Here is a 25,464-nt window from a genome sequence, read left to right as displayed (position 1 = left end):
AACACTTGCTGTCATTTACTATGTCACACTCGGCCACTAAATGTTAGTCTCAACGAACCTGTGGTCCTGAGGAAAAGGTTTTATTTTAATTTTGTACTCCAACCTCAACTGGCTGTTTATTCAAAATATGCAAAAAATAAGTAAAATAAGCACTTGTAGACATTAAAATATTGCCTAAATATTTGAGAAGTTGAAATACTGTTATGGGCCTTGACACATGGTCTATAGAGCAAGGCTGACTGGCCTCTGCGCCGGTGTTGGCTGGGGAGCTTGTTTGATTTGGTAGGCCAACGTTGCTTTAACCTTACCCTGTGAAAGAATGGGGGAGGTCTATATAATGAATTGTATCGGTTACGTTTGTCAACTTCAGAGACTGCCTTACAAGTCTTTTTGACGTTTGAATTACTGTAAACACTTTAGCCCTGCGAGTTCAGAAGTGCAGGCTTGAGTACTACACTAACATGAATGGCAAAGATGCTAATGCACGCGTGCATGGACGGCTTTGTAGAAGTATGTAGCACTATGGAAACTATCACTTTACTGTTTACGCATAATGCTCGTTTATTTCAACGTAAATACAAGTACAGTCTCACACTGAAGTACTCATTGGCTTTAGTTGAAACGAACGTCAGGTTTCAGTTGCGTTGCATAATGACAAGCCACCTGCAACTCCATTGCAATCTGTGGAAATTCCGCTGCAACCCGTCAACGTTGTGAAACAGGTTTCATGAAATGACCAATGAAACAGGCGGCTGCGTGCCACGTGATCACGTTAAACGTAATCTTCAACCGACACTGAATCAATAGAATGTTCGATTCCAGAAATTTTAGAGTCGATTCTGGTTCAAAGAGACTGGAATCGATGGAGTCGATTCCACACAATTTCTTCCAACAGTCGGAGAGGGGCCTGGAAAAAGTGCAGTATTACATACATAATGTATTATTATAATTTATTTTACGAATGAATAATCTTATATTAACTTCTTATCTGCTTTAGAGACACAATAGAGTTTAGCTATTTGACCTTAGCAAGGCAGTTTCGGAGAGCTAAGTCTGTCCAGTCCTGTGTGCTGTAGACGGACGCGTTTCCGTGTGTCTCGGACAGACAGGCGGCCGACGCTGTGTGCGGTTTCAAAGCTCTGGAGTCGAAACTCGATTCACACATGCCTGGACTCGGAGAGTCGACTCTTTGGAATCGACTCACAGTCCCAATGGTCAGGAAAATTAAACAAGATGGTTTGCTGGACGGTTGAGAAGGAGATCCTTTTGATCGACTTCATGCAAGGTTGGTAAGCTGATTTTCATTCTGTGAATGATTTAAGCCGTAACAGTAAACAGGCGCGAGTTTACGACGCTGAACGTGTGTTGCTGCTGATTTACTTCTAAGCGATTTAGCCAGCTAACCTAGCGTTTAAAGTTGTTTGAACAGCTGCCGCGTTTGGTCCGTTTTATTAGCCTGCTTTGTTCGTGATGTACGGATAAGCTTTTCGTTTTCTCTTCTGCTGGCGACCCCTGTTATTCACACAGCGCGGAGAGTGCTTTGGGATCCCAAGGATGAAAACTACTACAGAAGAGGAGACCGGGATGCGGTCCTGGATGAACTTGCTGAGCTTCTAGGACACGATGAGCGAGGAAACAAATACAGCCGTAATTATCTTCCACCGTCTCATCCTTCACAGAACTGTGAAAGCCCTGTCCCTTCAGTTCAGGCCGGATGTTTCAGTGTCCTTCTCTCTTTCTGGCAGCTGTATGTCAACACGTTGACTTGTTATGTCAGAATACTGACGTATTGTCTCCATGTTTTGACTGCATGTCCATCTTATTACAATGACTTCTAGAAAATCTGGTTCATGTCACCCGGAGACAGTACTGGACAGTATGACAGTATTCATCTCTGTCGTTATCGTGATGAATTAGAGCACAGTGTGCTTTTCTGAGCATATCACCTCCCACTTGCATATTTGATTCAAAGATTTAGTCGTGTTTGACTGGATTCAGAGCAGCACAGCGTGTGAAATGTTGGATACAAGAAAGAGGATTCATGTTTTTTGATGGTATTTTTTAAATGTGGCACTACTTTTCTGTTCTAACTTATCAAATGTCAGGAAAAAGTAAATATTATGACACATCATGTACCATAAAAAACATCTGAAGTATTGTAGTGTTACATTTTGCAAAATCGCCCACCTCTGATGTTACAGTGATACCTTAAAACGACGGATTTCCTCAGAACCTTGTGCTAACATCCTAAAATACTTTTGACATGTAAAATCTCCTTGTTTCAACGTAGTGTGTAAACATCTCGATACGATAAGTGAAATGTATAATAGAATCTGCCGTTATTTCTACATAATTAATCTGCATGTCTACAAAATCAGTAGTATTTTACACAATAGGTCCTTGTGTCGAGATAAAAAGTTAAACACCCGACATGAATCCTGACATACTGCTGCCAGAAAAGGGGAAAATCATAATTACCTATTGTATTTTCATCTACCTTGTTCAAACCGTACCACAGAGTATGGATAATGGGGAGAAAAAGGAAGAAAGGTGGTCTTTTGATTTTAGTCAACTAATGTAAGCTAACTCTATTGACAGGCACAGATATTAAAGAGAAATTTCATAGCATGAGAACCGTTTTCAACCGAGAAGCCAAGAAAGTGGAAGCCTCTCTGCAGTCTGGAACTGCTACAGATGCTGTGTATGTGCCACGGTGGGTTCACTTCAACAGAATGCTGTTCCTGAGGGATGTACTTAGAACAAGACCAGTCCAGGACAATATGAAACACAGCACCATTTTAAAGACATGTTTGGTGAGTAGGCAGTCCTATCTGTGCAGACAAGGTCCATAACTGACATCTTGATTAAGTTTCATTTAAACACTGTTAACGCATCCAAGCACAGCTTGTTTTCTCAAAGCAGCCGAATGTATAGCGTATGGACATTTCCAGTTCTTTTTATGCTGTTTGTATCTAAATATTACATAAAGCTTTCTGTGTATATAAAGTGGATACGTCAACTACTAAACTCTTAATTTTTGCAGAAGGACGAGTGTGAGGAGGAGCTCGAAGATGGTGCTATACCAAGCACCAGTGACTCCTGTACAACCCCTGAAGCACCAGTACCAAGACAAAGAAAACGAAAAGCAATTATTGATGAGAGCGATGCCACAAGGATGGACATTTGTAATAGCATACTTAAATGTCTGCAGCAGCCATCAGAAGTGGATCCAAATGACACGTTTGGAAAATATGTTGCTGACACCTTGAAAGGTATGAGCCTTTGGAACAGAGAACTTTGCAAAGCTGAGATACAACAGGTCATGTCAAAACATCTTCTGAATGACATGCAAAATGATGCATGACGTTTACAGAGAAGAGCAGTGTTCTTCATTGTGCAGCTCGCTGGCCACTAGCAGCCCCTGGAGGGCAACGTGGTGGCCCTTGAACTCCTCAACCATAGACACAATCTCTGAAATACAGAAAAAAGTAGGCCTAATATGTTTCAATAATAAAAGCACTGTCGTTCTCTAAAACAAGTCATTATACAGCTTCACCCCTAGGTGCAGCTGTTGGAGTTGTGTCCTAGGGGTCAGCTATTTATGTTCCAGTTTTATTTCACTGACAAGCTTAGTTTATTTACACTTACAAACAAAGATGCCTGGAGCAGAACCGTGCCTACATTTCTAAGGGAAAACCGCTCCTCAGCAAAAGAAGCAAAGAAGCACAGAATATACCGAGACTGTACAAAGTAGTGTATCTGATATAAGGAAGCATATCTGAAAAACAGACAATTTCAAGACAAATGGATCTTTGAGTTTCTTTTCATTATGAGTGCAGTACACTGCAGCCAATGATTTTAATGTACGAGTGAATAACTTAAGGTTTGTTGAGTTTTTTTTTACTAAAATTATTAAAACTTTATGGCCTAATGTTAAACGTTCAGCATCAGCCATCAGCCTATAACACACCCATTTCTGAAAATCTTATAGCCTGTCCTTTGTCACTAGTCTTGCCACAATCTGCTCTTTTTGAAAATGAAGTAGATCTGTGACTCTTAATGTGTATTAAATGAAATCTACACATCAACCTGATTGGTTTCTTCTTGGTGTGTCTTTTTTGCATGTTTGTACAATTAACCTACATTAAAATTACTGACATTAAGTAAATAACACAGGCTTGCCTGAAGCATCCAAAATATGGTGAAGGGTATGGAGGATTGATAATAAAATGCTAAAATATGCCATTATACATGCTTTAATTACAGTTGTTTTGCCTTAAACCTCCACAAAATCAGGTTAAAATATCAATTAAGTTTAGTTTAAACTTCCCACGTACGCTTATAACTACCAAGAAACATCACTGGAGTTTAAGAATACACTGGACTCATGAGTCAGATTTAAACACATGTTAAAGTCTAAACTGCACCAAAGCTAATGATAGTAATTCTGCAGTGACATCAGGACTTTGGTGACTTTGTGTGGCTGCTGGAGGAAAAAAGCAACAGTGGATTATGGTCATTCTACAAATTCTAAAATGCAGTCACCTAAATGTGAAAAAGTAACCAGTAGTTGAAAATCCTGGTCTCTCTGTTAAGTTGGGACATGGTCCTGGATGGTAAACATTTGTCTGGCTTTAGCTTTTTCAAGGTTGCTCGTTTCATTCTCCACCATCGCTGACTGCCATTGGTGCCCTCATCAACAAAGATGGATCTTCGGTTTGCGTCCACAAGAATCCTGAGGACAACTGAGATTGTACCCTTGTAATTATGGAAATTAAATCCACAATTTCTGAGTGACTCTATTACAGTGATGCCCAATCCTGTTCCTGGTGATCTACTGCCCCAGGGAACGTAGTACCAAAAGACTCAGCTCAGATAAAGATGCTCCTGAAGGCCTGAATCACCTGGATCAGATGGGTTAGATTAGAGTTGTAACTTGACTCTCCAGGGAGGTAGATCACCAAGAGCATGGTTGGGTACCTCTGCATTACAACATGTTACCCAAACAATGGGGATGATGCTGCTCTGCCTCACAGCTTTGAGCAGTTGCTCTCCTTTGAGGACTGCTGCTGGACATAATCTGGCCTCAGGCCCTTTTATATGGTAAAACAGATTTTTACAAGACAGATTTTCATTGCTCTTGATGCCTCATAATTTTACACAGTGCTTGGGAATAACAATGTTATAACAATTTTTTCTTACTAATATTATACCATTTCAAGTTTTACATTCAAGACTAGTTTAGGTTGAAGTTGCAAGCTTCATTAAAGTTGATGAAAAACAATGGGGACAAATCAGTGGGGACACTCTCTGCAGCACTTTTAGCTTAATGTACGTTAAATTCAGTCAAAGCATCTACAGTGGCTATCCAAATAAAGTAGTACCAACGTGTGTAGACAACTCTTCATCTAACATTTCTTCTGAAATCAATGATATTAATAGGTTATTTGTTCCTCATTTGCTGCAGTAACAGTCTCTACTCTTCTGGAACGGCTTCAAACTAGATGTTATAACACTGCTTTGAGGATATGATTGCTTTCAGCCATAAGAGCATTAGTGAGGTCATGTACTAATGTTGGATGATCACTTCTGGATCACAAATGGCTCATCCCAAAGATATGGGTTGGGGCTCCTTCACTCCTGAAAATGCAGTTCCTCTGTTCCAATGCTGGGGGCTTTGTATTCCTCTAGCTGACCCTTTTAACTGGGCTTGATGACCACAGATTCGGCTGTGGTTGCTCCAGAACATCCCGTTCTATTAGCAGTGCTTTTTTATGGAGATGATACAAGCTGTGTGTGAGCAACAGCTGTGTCAGTAATGGGTGCACCTTGTAATAGCTGAATTCGTTGTTTCGAAGGGATTTCTGGGTACTTCTGAACTCATAGTCCACCAGTCCACTGATTGTAGTTCATTTTAGCAACTCAAGCATTGCCACCAAACTATCAAACTATCACTCCCATAACAAGATTTTAAAGAGAGCACGGCACATGGGCATCACGATGAATGGGCCCTGAATGGGCAGTTAGGTTTGGCTCTGAAGTCTCCAGGGATGGGACTTGGTGCCCTACTATGCTGGTGCTGGCTATCCAAAAGGTTTGAGCTCACAATACCATGTAATTTATTACTGTAAATAAAACAGCTAAAGCTACAACCCACGGGCGTCTCTATGACACTGACTGCTCTACACAGACATGCTGGGACATCTTCCAGTTCCCTCGCTGGTGAGTCTTCCATGTCTTGTCTCAAGTCAGAAAAAGGAGGATCTTTATGGTTGGAGCACTGAAATCAGCAAGCAGTTTGCTACATGTCTTCTTGAGGACTCGTATGACCTTTGACCTCTGTGTAGGCCAGGTTATCGGTCGTCAGAGGGCCAGGGCCCGGCGTCCTGGGACCTGAATCACTGTAGGTCACACAGAAAATATAAAGCAAAGAAACTATTCACCATCCAGATAGTAGTCAGACAGAGGTCAGATACACTTATGACTGAGTGACATGGCACTGTGTGCAGGTGCAGGTGTGCTACTTACCCATCTCCATCCTGTTCCAGTGGGTCAATTCATGGAAAAAGGAGAGAAAATATGTGAAGGATCATATAAGTGACAATACCCAATGCAATGAAACGTTCAGTGTTTTGTGCTTGTAAATTTCCCTCGCCAGGAAATAATATTAGAGGGGTGTGTGTGTGTGTGTGTGTGTGTGTGTGTGTGTGTGTGTGTGTGTGTGTGTGTGTGTAAGAAAGAGAGAGAGAGCGAGAGAGTTGGTAAACATATTTTGAAGCTATAGAAACATTTAGATTTAGCCGGTCCTGACATGAAAGTGCTTTACAATAACTGTATAGGGCAAAGCTGATCTTATACTTGCTTAAGTTACATGGAGAGTTCCACCAATTTGTAATAATTTCTGCATAATTAAATGGCCAAGATATAAATAGAGTGGTTTTTATGTAAAATGCTCCATTCTAGAAAAGCTTACAGAGTCAAAATTGTTCACAATGGTTGTGATAGGAACTAGGCGTCTGAACCATTTATTGCCTGTAAACCTCCCTCACAGTAAGTTATTACAGGGAATTGTAATAAAGATATTACATTTGTGCTGTGTTCTTTCTGCCCTTTTGTTATTTCCCTTTTTTACTCTCCCCCCACTCTGCCCCCCCCCCCTTATCTCTCCTCTCCCTTCTTTACAGATTCCCCTGGCCTGTCAAGTCTGGCATGATGTTAACACATTTACAGTCATTAAAATATCAAATGTATAAACAAAATGAAATTAAATAATTAAAAAATAAATAAAGAAGGAAAGGAACACTGACAAGATGAGCCTATAATCTATAGTGCTCATTTTGGAAAAGTAAATTTGTTTGGCACAGTAATGCAGTCTGACCATAATTCTGATTGCAAATCTGCCAGACAAGACAGGCAAAAGAAAAATAAATAAATAAATATATTACATGACGATCTAAGTTAGTAAATTTCTCTTCAATGCAACATTTTACATCAGACCACTCAAAATTAATTCTAGCTCAGCTACTTAAATATGTACAAATTTTGAAAAAAAAATGGTGGAATTAGTTTAAATGTGGCACAGCAGCATTTAGATGAACTCATAAGGAACAACACAGAAACACCCCTCAAAGACAGGAATACACATCTGTTTGTGAGAGATTACTCTTTGCTTTTGGGTTCCTGTCCCTCCTGTCTTCTTTGTACCTCCCAACGTGTCAAAAGAATGACTGCGCACCCTGATGGCTCTCTGCAGGAGAGAAAATTGTTACCGATAGGCAACAGCAATTGATTTTGAATAGAGCATGTCACACATTGCCAAAAATCCCTTAAGCAAGTATTACATAACACAATGTGGTTTGAGGCCACCATGTGTGTGGTGTGTTCAACCATGCAGTTTGCATAGTGCTAATTGGTGGAGTTTCTATTCATTGTTAACTGTATATTTAGCTAAACCATTGTTTTACAATTGGGGTTTCTGTCTCACCTTAAAGTTTTCAATGAAACCTCCTCCTCCTTCTGGAGCCGCCCTCCCCACTTCACTTGGAGGGGCGTTCGGGGGGACACTCGTGTGTACCGGTTCTTTCAGCATGTACCGGGAGCGGGACGACAGTTCCGAGCACAGTGCCTCCAAAAGTGAGGAACGTGTGCGCAACTTGGAGGGATAAAGAGAGATTTAATATAGCCTTTATCCTTTGATTGTACATATATATTCAATACACATATTCAAAACTTTGTAGACACCTGGTAATTCAACATTTCTACTGAAATCAAGGGTATTACTGGGGAGTTTGAAAGGAGGCTCTCTATTAATATCTTTATATTAACTAAGGCTGTATACACATAATTGAGTGCCATGTCATCCCAACTGAACGTATATCGTCAGTGGGTGAGCATTAAAGTAGCTGAATTCACTAATTAGAAGGGGTGTCTGGATACTTTTGAATGTATAATGTATGTATATGTATAAAAATAAAAAAGATGCACAATTAGCATATTGTGAATAGTTCTGTTACCTCTAGTTTACTGAACCGTTCAGCTTTGTAACAAGAAATCTCAGCATTGATGAGTTTGGTCAAGAGAAACTCCCGAAACACAGAGCCCTGGAAGAGGAAAACATTCCCTAAATATGACAAAAATGACGATGATGATGATTTCAGTTTTCAGATAGAGTGTTCAGATCTATCAGAGATTTTGAGCTGTCTTCTATTCCCAGAGAACTTTCTGTGCATTAAAGGAACAGTTTGTTGAAAATCTGATTCACACAAACCCCTTAAAGCTAAATGAAATTGAACAGCCCAAAGCAGGTTTTATGCTTTATGTTTTCTTCTTAAAGTTTGCTGTGGTATTACAAGGCTAATGTAACTTTTAATAAGTGTGAGATACATTAGCCTGCAGTGGAAAGCTAAGTCAGAAAACATTGGACACCACACATATTTGCTAGTCAGTTACATTTGAATGTAGAGGAAAAGTGTGTAAATGTGAAGCTTGAATATTCCTTTACAGATGCCCAAAGTGACTTCTTGTTTTTCATTGCAGAAGTAGCTCAAGTTCCTGGTTCCTCACAGACTCAGACAGGTCAATGCAGGTTACACAAAGGCACAAGCAGCTACCTGTGGACCAGTAGAACCTCACCTGTCTTAGTGAATAAGTTTATTAATGTGTGTTTACAGTCACAGTTCTTACCTCTGTAAAAATTGGAGGATTGGGAAGCGGTGGGCCAAATGGGGGCACATCTTCCCTGGCAGTGACAGACACCTGTCAATTAAAGAAATGATTCAGTAGAAGTGCAAAAGATGCATCTGAAGGTGATGTTATAACTGTATTGAGATAGAAGCTGTGTTTCAAAAGGCTGCGGTCTAGGTGGGCTGCATTTCTAAACCACTGTGTGACGATAAAAGAGTATCCTTCACAGTGTTCTGTCACCCACAGTCCTTTGTCCACATGTCTGACCCGATGAAAGTTCAAGAAAAATGGCATACTACACGTTGTCTAAAAAGGCCAGTAAAATATGTTATGTTTATGATATGTACAGTATGCTGTTTCTCTATTTGTGTTCTGTTTAAGAGGCTGTAAATTAAATGCAGGGTGTGTTTTACTGAATTTAACAGTTTTAGCTGCAGGATGGCATTTAAGGACAAACACATTTTGGGTGCCAGTTTCCTTCTGATGATGTAACAAAGCGGTCTTTGTGGACTTGCACTAAGTAATGCAAATGAGGAGCCTTTATAGGACACTGCTGTAGAGGACACACCTTTCTCAGCTCTGTCTTGGCTTTTGGAACACAGATATGTACATATAATTATTATAATCAGTTATAACAGGGGCATAAACAGGGTCCAATTTTACATGTGGCAGAAGCAGAAGCACACTTGATTCTACTTGTTTAATCAACTGGTCTCAGTCAAATAATTGATCACATGTGCTCCTGCTTGGTTGTAAAGAAAATATGCAGGTACACGATGCATATAATAAGATTGGACACCCCTAAATTCTAATATTTAATAGTATGCAGTATGTTCTTTTCCAAGTCTGACCGTGGTGTCTTGCTTTTACTGTTCATATATCACTACTGTGTAAATAATTGTCACATTTTAAAAATTCTCCATTTTACCAAAAATACAAAAAAATCAGATCATGGTGAAATTTAAAATTTTATGATGCATTTAATGGTTTTCACATCTTAATCTGAATGACAGTTTTTTTAATCAGCTGTGAGGTCAGAAATTAACACTCAGCTTTTTTAAGACAGACACACACACTTGGCTTCTCTGAATCACCTGAAATGCCCCTCCGTCCCCTGCATCTGTCCCATTCTCCTTCTTCACCCTCCTCACAGCGATGAAGCAGTGCAGGAAGTGGGAAGTGATGACATCGCAGATGAAAGGGGCGTGGCCCTCCTGATAAACTACAGCAACGATATCATTGCCAATATGTCTCTTCCTCTGAAGCTGAGCATACAGGAGGAGGAGGTAAGAAATAAAATCAAAATACATTATGATATGATACTGTGCTTAGACACTGTTTGGATAGACATTAATGGCATCAACTTTTGGCAGAACATGTAAATTTATATAAACATACAGTACAAACTTTGAATATGCCTGATTGAATGTACATTGTATTTCCAAAAGTATTCACTCGTCTGCCTTCACACACATATGAACTTGAGTGACATTCCATTCTTAATCCATAGGGTTTAATACGATGTCGTCCCACCCTTTGCAGCTACAACAGCTTCAACTCTTCTGGGAAGGCTTTCCACAAGGGTTAGGAGTGTGTTTATGGGAATTTTTGACCATTCTTCCAGAAGCACTTTCCACAAGAGCTGGCTCACAGTCTCTGCTCTAATTCATCCCAAAGGTGCTCTTTTGGGTTGGGGTCAGGAATTGCATTGCGCTTGGTGATGTAAGGCTTGGATGCAGCTGCTTGGCCATGGAAACCCATTCCACGAAGCTCTCTACGCTGTTCTTGCGCTAATGTGCAGGCCACATTAAGTTTGGAGGTCTGTAGCGATTGACTCTGCAGAAAGTTGGCGACCTCTGCGCACTATGCACCTCAGCATCCGCCTCTGTCATTTTACGTGGTCTACCACTTCGTCGGTGAGTTGCTGTCGTTCCCAATCGCTTCCACTTTGTTATAATACCACTGACAGTTGACTGTGGAATATTTAGTAGTGAGGAAATTTCACGACTGGACTTGCTGCACAGGTGGCATCCTGAGCCATTCAGAGAGAATTCACTGAGCTCCTGAGAGCAACCTATTCATTCACTAATGTTTGTAGAAGCAGTCTGCAGGCCTAGGTGCTTGGTTTTATACACTTGTGGCCATGGAAATGATTGGAACACCTAAATTCAATGATTTGGATGGGTGAGTGAATACTTCTGGCAATATAGTGTATGCTTTCCATAACTTTAAAAACAACTTGATGCTTAAATACTTGACATTTTGTTCCAAGACAAATACACATTGACTGAGCACTTAATTAGGAACACCTCCTTGTTTCTATGCTCATTGTCCATTTAATCATCTTAACAGTGGTCAGGACCACCACAGAGCAGGTATCATTTGGGTAATGGATCATTCTCAGCAACACTGATGTGGTGGTGGTGTGTTAGTGTGTGTTGCCCTGTTATGAATGGATCAGACACAGCAGTGCTGCAGGAGTTTTTAAACACATCAGTGTCACTGCTGGACTGAAAATGGTCCACCAACCAGAAATGAAATACAGTAAAAGTGAAATCTACAATATAATTATAATATATATATATATAAGTGAAAATATGTTAACACATTCTCTTCAGAAATCACACTTTTGCACATTTTATGTACAATTACTATTTATTTGCTGAAGTTAACATATTAGGAAAAAACAAAAACATTAAATGTGGTCTATGGAAAAGATATGGCATATTTTATATTTTAAGTTTTATTTTTTCCCAATATGTGAAATTTAGCCAAAAAAAAGAAATTGTGCACTAAAATTAGCATTAAAATGTTACATTAAAGTGTATTCTCTATGAAAGATGTGTTAATCCGTCTTCACTTAGAAAATCTATACTTTGACTGGGGTGTTAAAATTTCGGCATACAACTATTGCACAATTAGTATATCTTTATTTTTTTATTCCTACATATGCATAATTAAAAGTTAATAGAATGGAAATGGAACGTCTATCCTTGAGCCAGTCCAGTTAGATAGAGTCTAAATACCTCTGTTTGGTAGAAGATCGGTATAAAATAAATGTAAAAAAATTATTAGCTGTGTTTAAAGTAGAACTGTAAGTATTAGAAAGCCACAACTTGTAACTCCACCTTGCTGGTGTACAGTAAGCGTACACTTTTTGTTAGACATTTCTAGCCATGTGTTCAAGTGATGGGCTACAGCCTATATCAAGGGTGAGGCACTCCAGTTGTGGAGGGTCAGAACCCAATACCGTTGGATGATTCTCCTCCAGCAGACCTGCTAAACCTGGTCATTAGCTGAAGAGTTGAATCAGGTGTGTTTGAGGAGGAAAATCAAACTGTGCAGTACTCCAGCCCTCCAGGATCAGAGCTGGACCACCCCCAGCCTACACAGAGGACCTATACGAGAAGTGGACCGCATAACATGGTCAGTGAGTGGAAGAAGAAGGAAGCACCTGCTGTGTGTCTCCATCTGTGAAGGGCAGTTTGGTGGCGACATGGAACATGATCTCTCTCCCATGGAAAGAAGTGAACACCGCTTCACTTCCTGTTTGACCATGAGAAACGTCCAGTCCGCCTCTGAATCTGAGAAAGTGGGAGAAACACCTAGAGCCCAAAGTACCTGAAGCCATCTTACATTTTTTGTGTATAACATTATTTTTAAGACATACACAAACAGTTCTATCAGAGGGCAGCTGTTTGCTGTTTACCCGGTAAATCCTCGCAGTTTGACTGTTTGGCCCAGTATTGAGAGAAAGTCCTTAAACTCTGCACTCTCTTCATTATTACTGAGAATGTCCTCCTCCGTCAACTGCACAACAAACATCACACATTGCAGAGAGTGAAAGAAAACTCACAGAATGTTTGTGTAGGAAGCTGCAAATAGTGTAGTGCCCTTTATTATTGTTGGCACCTCTTGCTAATTCAGGGTGAGAAAATAACTAAACGCAGGGGTGCAACCATTGTGACATGTTTTGAAGTTTGTTTTGAAGTTTTGTAGCACTTGCTATTTTAGCCTTTAATGATTTTTAACAATGGTGCCATATATTCTGTAGAACACTGTATTTTATTTTGGACATTAAATTCTGCATAATTGGTTGCCTCCAAGTCAGCTTACCTGCCCTTCCTTCTGATATAAGACACCGAACTTAAAGTTCTGAGACACTCTGTGTTCATCAAATGCTGTTATAAGCTCTGGAGCCTGAGAAAGAGGCAGAGAGAAAGAGAGAGAGGTTAAAGGTTTAGAGGCTAAATAGCTGCCATTTGTTCTGTGTTGACCACATCCACTGGTGAGGAAAATGGTGGGATAGAGAGAGGACTGTCACCTTTAGGTAGCTGACCACTTCAAAGAGGGATACATTCACACTGGCACACAACATCTGAGGATGGTGGGAGATAAAAACTTATGTAACTGTTTTCATTTGCTTTATCTTCACATAAGTAAATAGCATTCCAGTTAATTCTCAGGCTCCTCTCACGTACCTTTGCAAGCTCCACAGCTGTGGGAAGCTGCTGGAAGAGAGAGACTGAAAACGTCCCATGCAGAGAGCACTCGTTCATCCTACAGAGAAATGAAGGAGTGTGTGTATAATAATCTATCACAGAAGACCACCTGGATGAACTAATGAAACATTTGTGGTCTATTCCAAAGCCCAACACAACGGGCAGTCAAACCTTACAAAACACTGACTGGCCCTTACAGAGAATAAAAATGATTTATACTTTTTAACAAATAAATAAGTTTTTGCTCACTTCACGCTTTACACATGCATTAAAAAGTGTTATCGTGAAAAAACATGTTCACAAATGGGAAAAAAAGTGTAATCATGTGGCATTTTATGTCAATTGTGATGACATTATTTGCATGTGTGCTTTTTAGACCCTCAGTTCTGTAAGGCAACTTAGACTAGTTTAGAACTTAGACAAAATGTTCACCTGCTCATTATTCTGGACTTGTCTGAAACCCCTTCATCATTATATTTGTATTGTGCAGTTGGCTCATTATTAAGCTCTGTTCTTACAATAAATGTGTTTGCTTGTGATTCTTTAAGAAATTATCCAATGCCACATGAAATTTCAGAAAAAAAACCCTAAATACACAAACATGACTGAAATATTTATACAGTAGTGCAATATACAAAATAAATGAATGCACCAACTTTTTGGTTTTTGTTTTTGTACTTTACCTAACTTTCCATTCTAACGTGCTAAAATTGATGTAGTCTGATTGTTACACTCAAATCAGTCTATCCTGATATATTGATGCACTTCTAAATGCCTAATTAAAAGCAATGCTGAAGGCCGCCTCACCTCAGAATCACCCTCAGTCTGTTCTCCTCTTCCTCCAGGCAGATGGACAGAACCAGCGGCCCCAGCGAAGGGTCCACAGCAGTGAATGACTGATGGTACTGAGGAGAGAGCAAGGCAAAGGAACAGTCACTTGTAATATGCACAGAAGAAAATAAGATGGCTCATGAAAGATATACTGAAATGCTTGTGCTACACACAGCCACACACAGACTGGCTACCAGACAATAAATTACAGTATTTAACCCATTAAAGGTGTAGTGTTTAACAGCATCTCGCTGTGAGGTTGTACACTGCAACCAACTGGATACCCCTCCCTCAGCCCCCTCCCCTCCTTTCCAAGCATGTAGTAGAACTTACAGTGACCGCCATGTAGATCAGTACACTGGATTACCTGTGCAGCAGAAAGTAGCCAACTCCAGCATCTTTCTGAAAACATTTGTCTCTCATCAGCAATTTCCATCCAGGAAATCCACACTAGTGTTTATCTTTGTTTTCTGCCTTCGCCTTTCCTGATTTCATTTTGCTTCTTCATGTTTTGGCTTCTTTGACAAGGACTCACCCTCCCTTGCTTTTTCTTATGCTAAATGATATATATTATTCTTCCTTTCTCAAAATGAAGGTTCTCAAACTTCTCACAACACAAAATGGTAAGCTAGCACTGGACATAACCACTGATTCTTTTATTTTCTGTGTCTTCCAATCAGTGCTCTAGTGCTATAGCAGCACCAAATTTAAGCTGCTGCTTCAATGTAAAAAAGCGCAAGGCATTCTCTAGAGCCAGCATTTGGTTTGTCCATTCTGGGCTATTGTTGTTCATGGTGGCACAACGTGGTTTCCTCTGTTGGAAGAGGACCCGCTCCCTACATAGATTGGAAAGGCTCATTCTGAGCTAATGAAAAGATTACGATTCATAGTTGCAGGTGATTATACACAAATGAAAACATGGTTTGTATATTACATTCCGTTTCTACTAATAGACCCCCCCAAAAATCTGACTGTTTAACATACATCTCTCTCTCATAACTATTTACAAACATATCAATGCCTTAGTAGTAGTGAGTGATTCATGTTTAAGGGGTTAGTAGACTTAAGTTATCTGTCACACTTGATTCACCCGATCAGCTAATTATCAAACTCTTCATGAGCTGAGCACAAAAACAGTAGAACTTGAGGTCACAACAGTGAGATTGGGAACCACATAGATCAAATTAATAATTACAGTTCTGAAGAACTCATGGGGTAACAGTAACCCCCAGGTTTATGTGAATATGTTTTTCGATTGTGCCTGCAGACCTAAACCTAGTTTGAAAGTAAAACTGACTGACCCTGTGTCGGAAAAACTCCTGGTAGATCTTGGCTTCACTGTCTCTCTCCATGATGTCGTAGCTCTCCAGGCCTAACACAACCTGTGATGATGTGGGACTCGTGTCCACACGTCTGTCCAGTGGGGGGTCAATCCAGTAACCCCCACATTTAGGAGATAAGATGAGGGGTAAGTCATCACCGATCTTCAGCAGCTGGGACTGAGGGAATAAGAAACAAAATGCATGTGTGGAACTAGCTGCATCTTCCCACAAACCACAGACCAAGAGACGTTTTAGTCTATACGGCCACTTCTATGTAGGATTTACTCAGCAGTGCCATATAGAAACTGTCATGAACACTAATCCTAACGTACAGCACCTGTCAAAAGTGGACACACCTATTCAGGGAAGGGTTCATTATATTCATAACTTGTAAGGAATTTTACACTGGAAAAAAGAAAAACAAATAAATCAAAGCTATCTTATACTTTACATTCTTTAAAGTAATCTCCCTCTGTTATGAGAAAGAGTTATGAGAAACTCTAAGCAGCTGTTTCAACTCTGCAATTCCACCTTAAAATGGAGGAGAAGAAAGTCTTCTATAAAGCAGAAAAGAGGCATTTCAACTGGGAGAGAAACAGCCAATGTGCTGAAAGTTAGAAGTGAAATCCATTTGTTTGCTAATTAGGTTAGCTAAGTAACAGGTAGACACAAATTAGCAGTTTAAAGCTATTTTAATATGTCATTTAGACTTCTGATTTTAAATGTGGGGATAAAACGCAACCCGTTACAAACACTATTAAATATATTCCCCAAACTGTCAGTAAAGCAGATCTTTTGAAAGGTCTGTGGTGTGTTTACATTTTGACTTGCCACAAATGTGATATTTCTGGTGTAGAGAGCCTCCAGGCCTTGTGATGCAATACTACATCACCAGTTTGCTGTTAGGGCATGGTGTAATTTAGGTGACTGCCGATCATAATCCCGCTGTTTTTTTCTCCTCCAATCACTGCTTAGTTACCGTTACACTATCCTTACATTATTCTTACATTATCTCATTCCTTCTCTCAGGTTTTTAGCATTGTGCCTGCGTCCCTGTGAATGTACCTTGAATTGAAAGCTCTAGGGATTCAAAAGATGCGCCTGAGGGATATCTGCAAAATTGAGACGAAACTTCAAAAGAGTAGAAGATTCCCCTTTCCAATTAGAAAATATAAGTTATCTGAGTTTAAGTTGAGCTGTCCTTGTTGGCAGTGAGCTGCATCATCAGAGGTAAAAACACCTACCGCAACAGTTTACTTTTTTGGGTTTGCTGCATTTTCTGTCCATATGTGCATTTTGAGCTGTCCTATTTTAATTTCTCATCTTCACTGACATTAATGTTTGTATTGTCAAGAATGGATATATGCTTTATATGTTTATGGTGACCTTTGCTCTTATTAACATACACGTGATCTTGCTACATTTATGGCATTTGGCTGACACTCTTATCCAGAGTGATTTACAGTTTGATCATTTTACATAGGTAGGCCATTAGGAGTCTTGCCCAAGAACTCTGATTGGTATAGTGTAGGGTGTTTGCCCAGGTGGGGATTGAACCCCAGTCTACAGCGTAGAAGGCAGCAGTGTTAACCACCACACTATCCCAACCACCACTGCTACTGTTTTGTCTTGATTGGAAACAAATAATCTACATTCATAGTGGCAATGTGCCAATACTATGCTGAGTATGCTGCTTTTGTGGTGCTGCATAGGCCTGGTTTGACCTGCTGTAATATCATAAAAAATCACAGACCACCCAAGGGCTCACCAATCATTTTTGCTCTGGGGCCAATAGTTTGATGATCTGAGCCTGCACCTTTGCTTTGGGATGCTTTTCCACACATCACTGCTGTCCAAAAAAAAAAAAAACAAGCCTCCACTTTTTTGTACTTTTTTATTGTTCTTTACATTGTGTGAAAATTCATGATGAGTGAACCAATGGAAATGTTTCAAAACTGTTTTAAATCTCTTCACATTAACTTCCATTAAACACAAAGAACAGCTTTGACCTCTTGTCTTTGACCTCTACTTGTTGCTTTTTGGACAGCCATGATATGCTGACTACTTGTTAACGAAAACTATTTAATTGAGGTGCATTTAAAAATATGATTTCTACCTTTAAAATGTTCATTTTGGAAATACATAGGCCCCAAATTCAGTGTCTGCAAGCAGCTGTGCTCTAGTGTTTTGGCTACAAAGTCCATCTCTTTAGCCAAGTACCAGGTAACAGGGAAACGTGTTTGGACAGTTTGGTGAAAAACACATGCATCATTGCCTTTATCTGTTTGTGGTCTTATCCTGGCCAGTCACTGCCTACACAAATATATTTTGGAACATGACAAGAACGGCTTGTACCTTAAATGGTGGAGGGAACTCGCAGCGTTGTTCATCTAATCTGCTGCCCTTTAAACAGAGAAGCAGAAAACAAACCATCTGCTTAGAAACAGCCAAGTATCTGGACATGATAAAGACGTGAAGAAGAGAGGAAAACTACCTGCAGCTTTTCAATGATCTCAAACAGCTCCGTCACCTGGAACAGTTTGGAGATGAAGGCACAGAAGAGAGGAAGAGAAAGCGGAGGAGCTTTAATGCTTTAGTGGCTGGGACTGACTCATCTTCTTCTCATGGATGTATGAACCACTGCTAGTCTGACACACAAAACGAAATCAGTGAAGCAGAAATAATTCCTACCTTCTGGTTGGAGTTGGTAGGAACAAAAGGTTTGGTCTCATTGGATGGAGAGTCCAGAATGTCCAGAATGCTGTGTTCTAGGGACTCTGGCCGACTGGAATGAACAGAGACAAACTATAGTTCAAGGGAAAACTCTCTAGGAATTTTTCAGCTAGTCAGACAACCTGAGTCCAGAGTTAAGCCCATTCAATAGAAGAAGAGAAGAGGTCAGGGACTTTCCTACTGGACAGTGCTCAAGTTATTCAGCTTTTCTGTTAAATTCAGCTTTCACTCCTAATCACAGAGCTCAGAGTTAAAAAGGTGTAATATTTTGTTCTACCTGCTCTCATTGCCACTGATGAACTTGTCAATCCTGCAGACAGAAAAGCTTATCATGTAGAAAAACCCCACAGCAGAGATTCCATTTATGATTAATTGACATCTTGTGTTCGTATTATTTAGTAGTTAATTTAAAATTTAATTTCTATTGGTAGTGAGCTCACCCTCCATAGGCTCCGAATGTGAAACTTCTTTTTCTGGAAAAAAACTTCTCATTCCTTTTCTCCATCGTTCTGTTAGTGATCGAAAGCTTCAGTAATAAAACAACCAGCCATGGAGCACGTCAGTGATTTAGAAAAATTAAAATCCTCTGCGTCTCTCCTTCTCTCTCTCTCTCTGCCCCCTGCCTATCTCTCATTTAATCTCTCTCTACATCCTTCTTTCTATCCCGCTGTCTGTTGACTGACAGCAGTAACTCTTGCATGTCCATGGGTTCCCAATGACACACACACAGGTAAACAAAAAAGGCTTGAGATAGGCAAAACAAAGCATATTCCCACAATAAAACAGACTGGACTGTGTGTCTGTGTGTGTGTGTGTGTCTGTGTGTGTGTGTGTGTGTGTGTGTGTGTGTGTGTGTGTGTGTGTGTGTGTGTGTGTGTGTGCGTGCGTGCGTGCGTGTGTGTGTGTGTGTGTTTATGAAAAGCACCGCTCTGAAGGCAGATGTGAATGGGCAATAGACTCCTCCTGTAGACCTGTTACCCTTTCAGCCAGCAAGAACCATCAATAATTGACAAGGCTGACTGAGAGGGAATAGGGCAAGGCAGCGGGAGAGAGGAAGAGAGAGAGAGACAGAAAGAGAGTGGGGGGGGGTCAGAAGACTTCAGTAGTGGGGAATTAAAGAAATTAAGGTACACTTCGAGTCCAATTTTCCATTACAATTCATCAGCATATGCCATTTTATACAATGAAAATGATCTACATGTGGTATTAACAAAACCTGTCACTGGTGGCTTGAAAGCGAACAAAGACATTCATCTTGTGCACTTTTAAAGGAGAGGATTCAAAGAAAATATAAAAATGCTTTTGAATTACTTTATTCTTATTAATATTACTATTGTTATTATTAATAATAATAATAACAAAAACACGTACTCGCTATCCAAAGAAAATCATCTGTCTCCAAAACTTTACAAGAGAGGGCAAAAATGTTCTTAACCTTCAATGTACGTTAAAGTACACTGTTAGAAATAAAGACACAGTAGAGGTACAAATTTAGTTCATTAAGGTACAAATAATGAAAATGTACCCTCAAAGGTACTACAGTGGTTTAACTGTCTAATTATGTAACTTAAATACATTTCTCAAGTGAAAAGTACATATTTATACAGCACAGATAGAGACTGTATGGTGATTTACTCAGTAACTTGAGCTCCTAATAGCTCTTGACATTCCATTATCTTTGTTTGCATGGCTGCTGTTCATAAACAAAGTAGCCCATGTCTGTTGGCCCTACCTGACAAACACACAAACATTCTTATTTTATTATGGCTAATGTTTTTTTTTTTATCTTGACCCATATTCAATCAAATTAACATGAGCAGATGCTCTTGATGTCCACCGTCATCTGCACGCCAAATCAAATGGCACATAAACATGATGTTTGACCACAGGGCTGGGGATCAGTCAATAGGGAAGTTGGCTGTTTATCAAGAGGTTATGAGCAAGGCACTTAACCTCTGCTATCATTTTTATAATGGGTTGCATTATTCTACATACTGGTGCTATAAAAAAATCTTTCTTGATGCAGTGCTGTCTGAATAGTGACTGTACACCAAGTAGGCGCATTTTGAAAACTGTAAATACATATTTTGTCTTTTATTATTGTAACCAAGCTGTACTTGTAAAGTTAAAGATCAGAATGAAGCTCACATCACTTCCCTTCATAAATGATGAATAATTGAGAAGTTTCATTCCAAAATGCTATGTAGAGACTCTTGAAAATGATGGATATAGCAAGTTTTAGAAAAGAAAAACAGTTGAGGAATAATAGAAAACACATTTAAATATCCCTAATAAAGATATTATTAATCATATAGAATATCTTTGTATGTGTAAAGCTCACCAACAGCGTATATAAATAAAAAAATTAAAATACTTGAAAGTGGTCTATAATGTATTTTGGAATGGAACCATTGAATTATCCATCTCTAAGCTTTCTTGTCTTGAATATCTTTAAAAATAGTAATCTACAACACTATTACTATAGAGTATAACAGAATAATTGCAATCCACTAGTATTGTAGCATCCCTGGAGTTGGTGATATTGCTTTTTCTATGAATGTCTTTTTCATAGCATTTGACTTTCAGCAAAGATGTAATTCATTTGAAAGTCTCTGAAACCCCTCAATGTGTAAATTCAGGTTCCTGACATACATAGGATTCCACAAGGATCCATTCTTTGACCCTTAATGTTCACATTGCATATCAGAGATGTTTACCAATTAATCAAAACTGCATTAGATGGTGCAGTAAATACATCTTATTTGACAGAAACTCCCCCCTTGGAATTATAAGGCTAACTGTTTTATCTGTTCTATCCTTTAGATTGACTTGCTACACTTACATGCTCTGACAGTTCATTATAGTAGCTGGTTGCTGTGAAACCTAAACTAATAATTCCTACCTGAAACTGACCTCTGCACTGGACAAAATATTTCGCACTGACCTTTATAGTTTATATTATACAGCAATGCATTTTAACTAAGAAAATATGATTTTTCCTAAAACAAGAAACAAATGTTACAAAAACTAAATTAATATAAATAAATTTCATAAAAATATTTGATAACGTTAACACTCTGTAATGTGGAACGAGGAGGTGGATGCACGTGCTGAGATAAGCGACTTTTATCATGGGCAAATCCAGGGTCATGGTGAAAACGGTCCAGGGTCATAGAGCCAACACGGATAGAATGATACACATACATGATGACAATCAATAAACAGGTCCAAAGAGATCAAACACCAACAGAGACAAAGATCAGCACAATCAAACAAAGCAAACACCAATACAGCAAACAAAGACCAGCAAAAACAAAGGGCTAACACAGGGCTTAAATACACAGGGAAAACAAGGGACAGGGGGAAAACAGGTGGAGACAATCAGGGGCGGAGTCATAAAATGAGGGGGCTAAACCAAAACAAACATGGAAGATCAAAACAAAGGAGCACATGGAGTAGTGGGAGGAGCCAACTGTGACACACTCTGCTACAACACCAATTTTATTCTTTAAAACAATGATCAGTAACCTGTTTGTGTTCCTTGAAAATCATTGCTTCTTTTCATATTTTGTCAGATAAGGTCTTTTAATTCCAAGCAGAAAGTGAGTTCTTAGGATTAGAAGGTTGTTTCTGTATTTGACCTTTTACAAATTTGATAGGATTTTGATATTGTACATTTAGAATATATTTAAGGTGTCTGTCAATTTTATGTATGACACAGACTTATTGACCACATGTCAATTTTGCTATTTAGAATGCAATTTGAAACTCAATATCTCAGAACTGCTCAGGGTGCAGATTAAACCTTATCATTCCAAAGGGACGACAAACAATCGCGGACATTATACATCATGTAAAATCTTTTAAATACTTAATAAATACTGTTTGTTAATAATAATAGTCATCTTTTCAAAGTGTTTGTTCCAAGGCATCAGTCTCTTTCTGGAAGATGAGTGTGAGCACAGCCAGGAATCGAGGCAACACCTCCTCTTGGCAGTACACTCTCAGCTCATCGATCTGCTTGGTGTGGTCCTCCCTCAGGTAGTTCCAGTAGAAATCTCTCGATCTGCTGCTGTTGCTGTGATAATGTCTGACCACCATCACAGCCCTGACTGTAGCAGTTTGCTTCACTCTTTTCAGTATGTACATATAGGCCTGTGTTTGGTACCAGTATTCATGGGTCTCAGTAAACTGAGCTTGGCAACATCCATTGTGGGGCTTAGTGAACAGTTTGCCCACCATGTCACCAGTAGTCCCTTTACATTCAATTATGATTTTGTCTTTGTTTGGTGTACTAAGTTGGACGCTTTTACCAGGGACTGTCTTGTGCCTGGCCTCTGCTAGAAAGTCCAAATTTCCTGTGAGGAACCCAAATTCCACCTTGTTGCCCTTGGTGTAGGTCAGTTTGTCGTATTTTGACATAATCTCTCTCTGTTCATGGAAGAACTTAAGGCATTCCATTTCATCTGCTGGGTTTCGGAAAAAATTTCCAAACCTCTGCGGGCTAGAAGATGCCTGGATCAAAGATTCATCAGAGTATTCCATCTTCTCAAGCTCTTGAATGTTTATCCTCACACCTTCTGTGATCTTTGCATGATCTTCTCCTGTCTCTAAACATTTCCAGCTCCTTGTTTTTGCTGTAGCATACATGACAGGTATGGAGATGGGGGTGGTCCTGTATCTGTCCCTCATTCTGAACCCGTGGCCACTGTTGGATGCATTTTTTAGCCATGCATCTTTCAAGGTTTCCTCAGAATCTTTAGCATTCTCGAAAAAAATTATCCGTGTGAGTTCTCGAGCATTGCCTCTCTTTTTCAGAATCAGCGCGTGCTTAACCTCACGGCACCCCAGACGAGGGTTTGCAATAAACTTAAGTTTAAATTTTTCCAGGTCTTGGACAATATCTTTGGCATCCTGGATGATGTTTGGATCTGCTGAGTGTTTGATGACCATTAGATTCAGTGCTCCCTTAGGCAGGTTAATTTTTAATAACTTCAGGAGGGTCAGATAGTCCTCAACTCCCAATGATTGTTTACTTCCAGTTCTCGATAGTTTTTTCTTTACCTGGTTTCCTTCCCTTGTTCCTTTTCCTGCAGCTCCTGGTCCCTTTTTAAAGAGCTCACACATCTTTTTTTCTTCCTCACCTTTTTGAAGAATAATCTCTCCATCCCCATCTCCTTTCTTCACTTCCACCCTTTTGTTTGGTTCTTCCTTTGTGACTCTTACTGTACTTTCATTTCTCTCTACTGTCTGTCCACTTTTTCTCTCACCTACAGCTTGTTTCTCTAACTTTATTGTCAGATCAGGCTCTCGTGAAACTTTGTTGGTGTTTGGCTGGCTTTGCCTGCCTTTCCCCACGTCTCCTTTCCTCCCCCTGCCTGTTACTCTATTCACCTGGACTACCACTCTGTGCTGCTCCTCTCCTGCAGCCTTGCTCAGCCTCACCCCACCCCTTCCTACTCCTAATTTTCTAGCCTCAGCTTTTCTTCTCACCACTGGCTCTTTGGCTTCTCCAGGGCTTCTTCTAGACTGACCTTTTGAAGTGTTTGACTCCATGATTTCTGTACTGAGCTTTCACCCGATACTCCTCCAATCTAAAAATGGAAACAGCGGCAAAATCCATTGGGTGTGAAAGGAAAACTGGAACATCATGGGAGGCGATACAAAGCTGATTATCTTTGATCTTCTTCCTCTAACACAGTCCTTTAAAAGAACTAACTGAATTTAAAATTCCTAAATCTTGACAAATACATTTTAAACAGGTCTTTTGTGTTCCTGTCACCATGTAGTTACATTCATGTCATAATTTTCTTCTAAGTGAATAACATACATTTACAACATCTAACACTGATCACCAGTGTGTATTTTGTACTAAAGAAACTAATTTACAATATGGGTCTTAAAAATACTTACTGGAGTGTTCGATCAAAGAACCTGCTGAAGTCAGGTGGCACAGGTTTTGTTGTATGCACCTGTTTGTGCCTTGCGTCGATAGAAACAGGTGAAACAGCATTTTTATCTCAGCTTATATCTACAAACATAACACGCACAGGTAGAGCTCCTCCCATCGAGCTCCTCCACAGTATCCACGGCTCCTTCCCTTAGATGTATTTACTGTATTTTTCTATTTGTTTACTTATTTCATTTTAATTATCCAGTGTCTAAAGTGACAATGGGCTGTAGTTTAAAATCTTACAGCTGATCTAATTCACGTTTATGAGTCAGCAGGTGAAGTTAGTTTCAGTTTCTATTTACAGGGAGGCATTTATTACAGGGTTATCAGATTCAGCCCTCTGCTCCAGCTGGAGAACTGCAACAAACAACCATACCACCAAAACATTGTGCTGAATCATCCAGTCACATGACAGAAAGAAAGACAGAAAGACAGACAGACAGACAGACAGACAGACAGACAGAAAGAAAGAAAGAAAGAAAGAAAGAAAGAAAGAAAGAAAGAAAGAAAGAAAGAAAGAAAGAAAGAAAGAAAGAAAGAAAGAAAGAAAGAAAGAAAGAAAGAAAGAAAGAAAGAAAGAAAGAAAGAAAGAAAGAAAGAAAGAAAGAAAGAAAGAAAGCTTGCTCTTTGAAAAGGAGGACCAAAATATATAAAATTCTAAATATTCTGCAGAGCTGTTTGTTGTTAAGAAAATGTACCCAAAAAGTGTATTGTATTGTTCTTAATGCATGTTCACTTGTTCCGTCTCTTAAGAAGTGGTTGATTTCAAATCTTCTCCCACTGGAGAAACGCACGTTTGAGGTCCATCATAGATATCAAAGATTCTGCAAAATATAGTCATCAATATTGTAAATATAGGTTGGGATGAGAATTATGTTTTTGACAATTACATGTTCTTCACATCTCTGTGCCAGTTGTGTTTCATTACCTCTCAGTTTTG

General features: G+C 39.5%; 3 protein-coding genes across 6 annotated transcripts; 1 reads left to right on the top strand and 2 right to left on the bottom strand.

Annotated features, from left to right (window-relative positions):
- The first annotated feature begins 253 nt into the window (after positions 1 to 253).
- On the top strand, positions 254 to 4,088 carry LOC108443662. 2 transcript variants are annotated; one of them, XR_001859166.2, is made up of 4 exons: positions 254 to 1,289; positions 1,528 to 1,647; positions 2,599 to 2,813; positions 3,044 to 4,088. XR_001859166.2 is itself a non-coding variant. In XM_017724445.2 (4 exons), the coding sequence occupies exons 1-4, from the start codon at positions 1,234 to 1,236 to the stop codon at positions 3,362 to 3,364; spliced, it is 708 nt and encodes a 235-aa protein (XP_017579934.1). In that variant the 5' UTR covers positions 255 to 1,233; the 3' UTR covers positions 3,365 to 4,088. The 2 variants fall into 2 exon arrangements, 1 of the variants encoding a protein (XP_017579934.1); XM_017724445.2 differs by having other exon boundaries at positions 255 to 1,285.
- si:ch1073-90m23.1 (rap1 GTPase-activating protein 2) lies at positions 3,905 to 19,369 on the bottom strand. 3 transcript variants are annotated; one of them, XR_001859164.2, is made up of 20 exons: positions 19,012 to 19,369; positions 18,849 to 18,881; positions 18,530 to 18,623; positions 18,333 to 18,368; positions 18,194 to 18,241; positions 15,818 to 16,015; positions 14,493 to 14,590; positions 13,665 to 13,743; positions 13,508 to 13,561; positions 13,300 to 13,383; positions 12,893 to 12,993; positions 12,638 to 12,767; positions 10,278 to 10,448; positions 9,184 to 9,255; positions 8,514 to 8,600; positions 7,985 to 8,152; positions 7,664 to 7,747; positions 6,529 to 6,539; positions 6,158 to 6,401; positions 3,905 to 4,735 (listed from the first exon to the last, which is right to left on the bottom strand). XR_001859164.2 is itself a non-coding variant. In XM_017724442.2 (19 exons), exons 1-19 carry the CDS (start codon positions 19,074 to 19,076, stop codon positions 6,302 to 6,304), a joined length of 1,713 nt encoding a protein of 570 aa, XP_017579931.2. In that variant the 5' UTR covers positions 19,077 to 19,369; the 3' UTR covers positions 3,905 to 6,301. The 3 variants fall into 3 exon arrangements, 1 of the variants encoding a protein (XP_017579931.2); XR_001859165.2 differs by having other exon boundaries at positions 6,179 to 6,401; XM_017724442.2 differs by having other exon boundaries at positions 3,905 to 6,401.
- Positions 19,370 to 21,920: 2,551 nt separating this feature from the next.
- On the bottom strand, positions 21,921 to 24,710 carry LOC108443661. Its single transcript, XM_017724444.2, has 2 exons — positions 24,485 to 24,710; positions 21,921 to 24,165 (listed from the first exon to the last, which is right to left on the bottom strand). Exon 2 carries the CDS (start codon positions 24,125 to 24,127, stop codon positions 22,481 to 22,483), a length of 1,647 nt encoding a protein of 548 aa, XP_017579933.1. The 5' UTR covers positions 24,128 to 24,165; positions 24,485 to 24,710; the 3' UTR covers positions 21,921 to 22,480.
- Positions 24,711 to 25,464: the final 754 nt, after the last annotated feature.

The sequence above is a fragment of the Pygocentrus nattereri genome, chromosome 3 (assembly GCF_015220715.1).
Source record: "Pygocentrus nattereri isolate fPygNat1 chromosome 3, fPygNat1.pri, whole genome shotgun sequence".
NCBI classification, from domain to species: Eukaryota; Metazoa; Chordata; class Actinopteri; order Characiformes; family Serrasalmidae; genus Pygocentrus; species Pygocentrus nattereri.
This window is presented reverse-complemented; position numbering and strand designations above follow the sequence as displayed.

Bases quoted from the DNA above. Each gene is read 5' to 3' on its own strand.
- LOC108443661 (XM_017724444.2), bottom strand. From the start codon at position 24,127: ATGGAGTCAAACACTTCAAAAGGTCAGTCTAGAAGAAGCCCTGGAGAA.
- LOC108443662 (XM_017724445.2), top strand. From the start codon at position 1,234: ATGGTTTGCTGGACGGTTGAGAAGGAGATCCTTTTGATCGACTTCATG. The intron at 1,286-1,527 runs GTTGGTAAGCTG...TTATTCACACAG, and splicing joins TTTGATCGACTTCATGCAAG to CGCGGAGAGTGCTTTGGGAT. The intron at 2,814-3,043 runs GTGAGTAGGCAG...TAATTTTTGCAG, and splicing joins CCATTTTAAAGACATGTTTG to AAGGACGAGTGTGAGGAGGA.
- si:ch1073-90m23.1 (XM_017724442.2), bottom strand. From the start codon at position 19,076: ATGGAGAAAAGGAATGAGAAGTTTTTTTCCAGAAAAAGAAGTTTCACA. The intron at 13,384-13,507 runs GTGACAGTCCTC...CCTCTTTCTCAG, and splicing joins AAGTGGTCAGCTACCTAAAG to GCTCCAGAGCTTATAACAGC. The intron at 12,768-12,892 runs GTAAACAGCAAA...CCACTTTCTCAG, and splicing joins AAACTGCGAGGATTTACCGG to ATTCAGAGGCGGACTGGACG.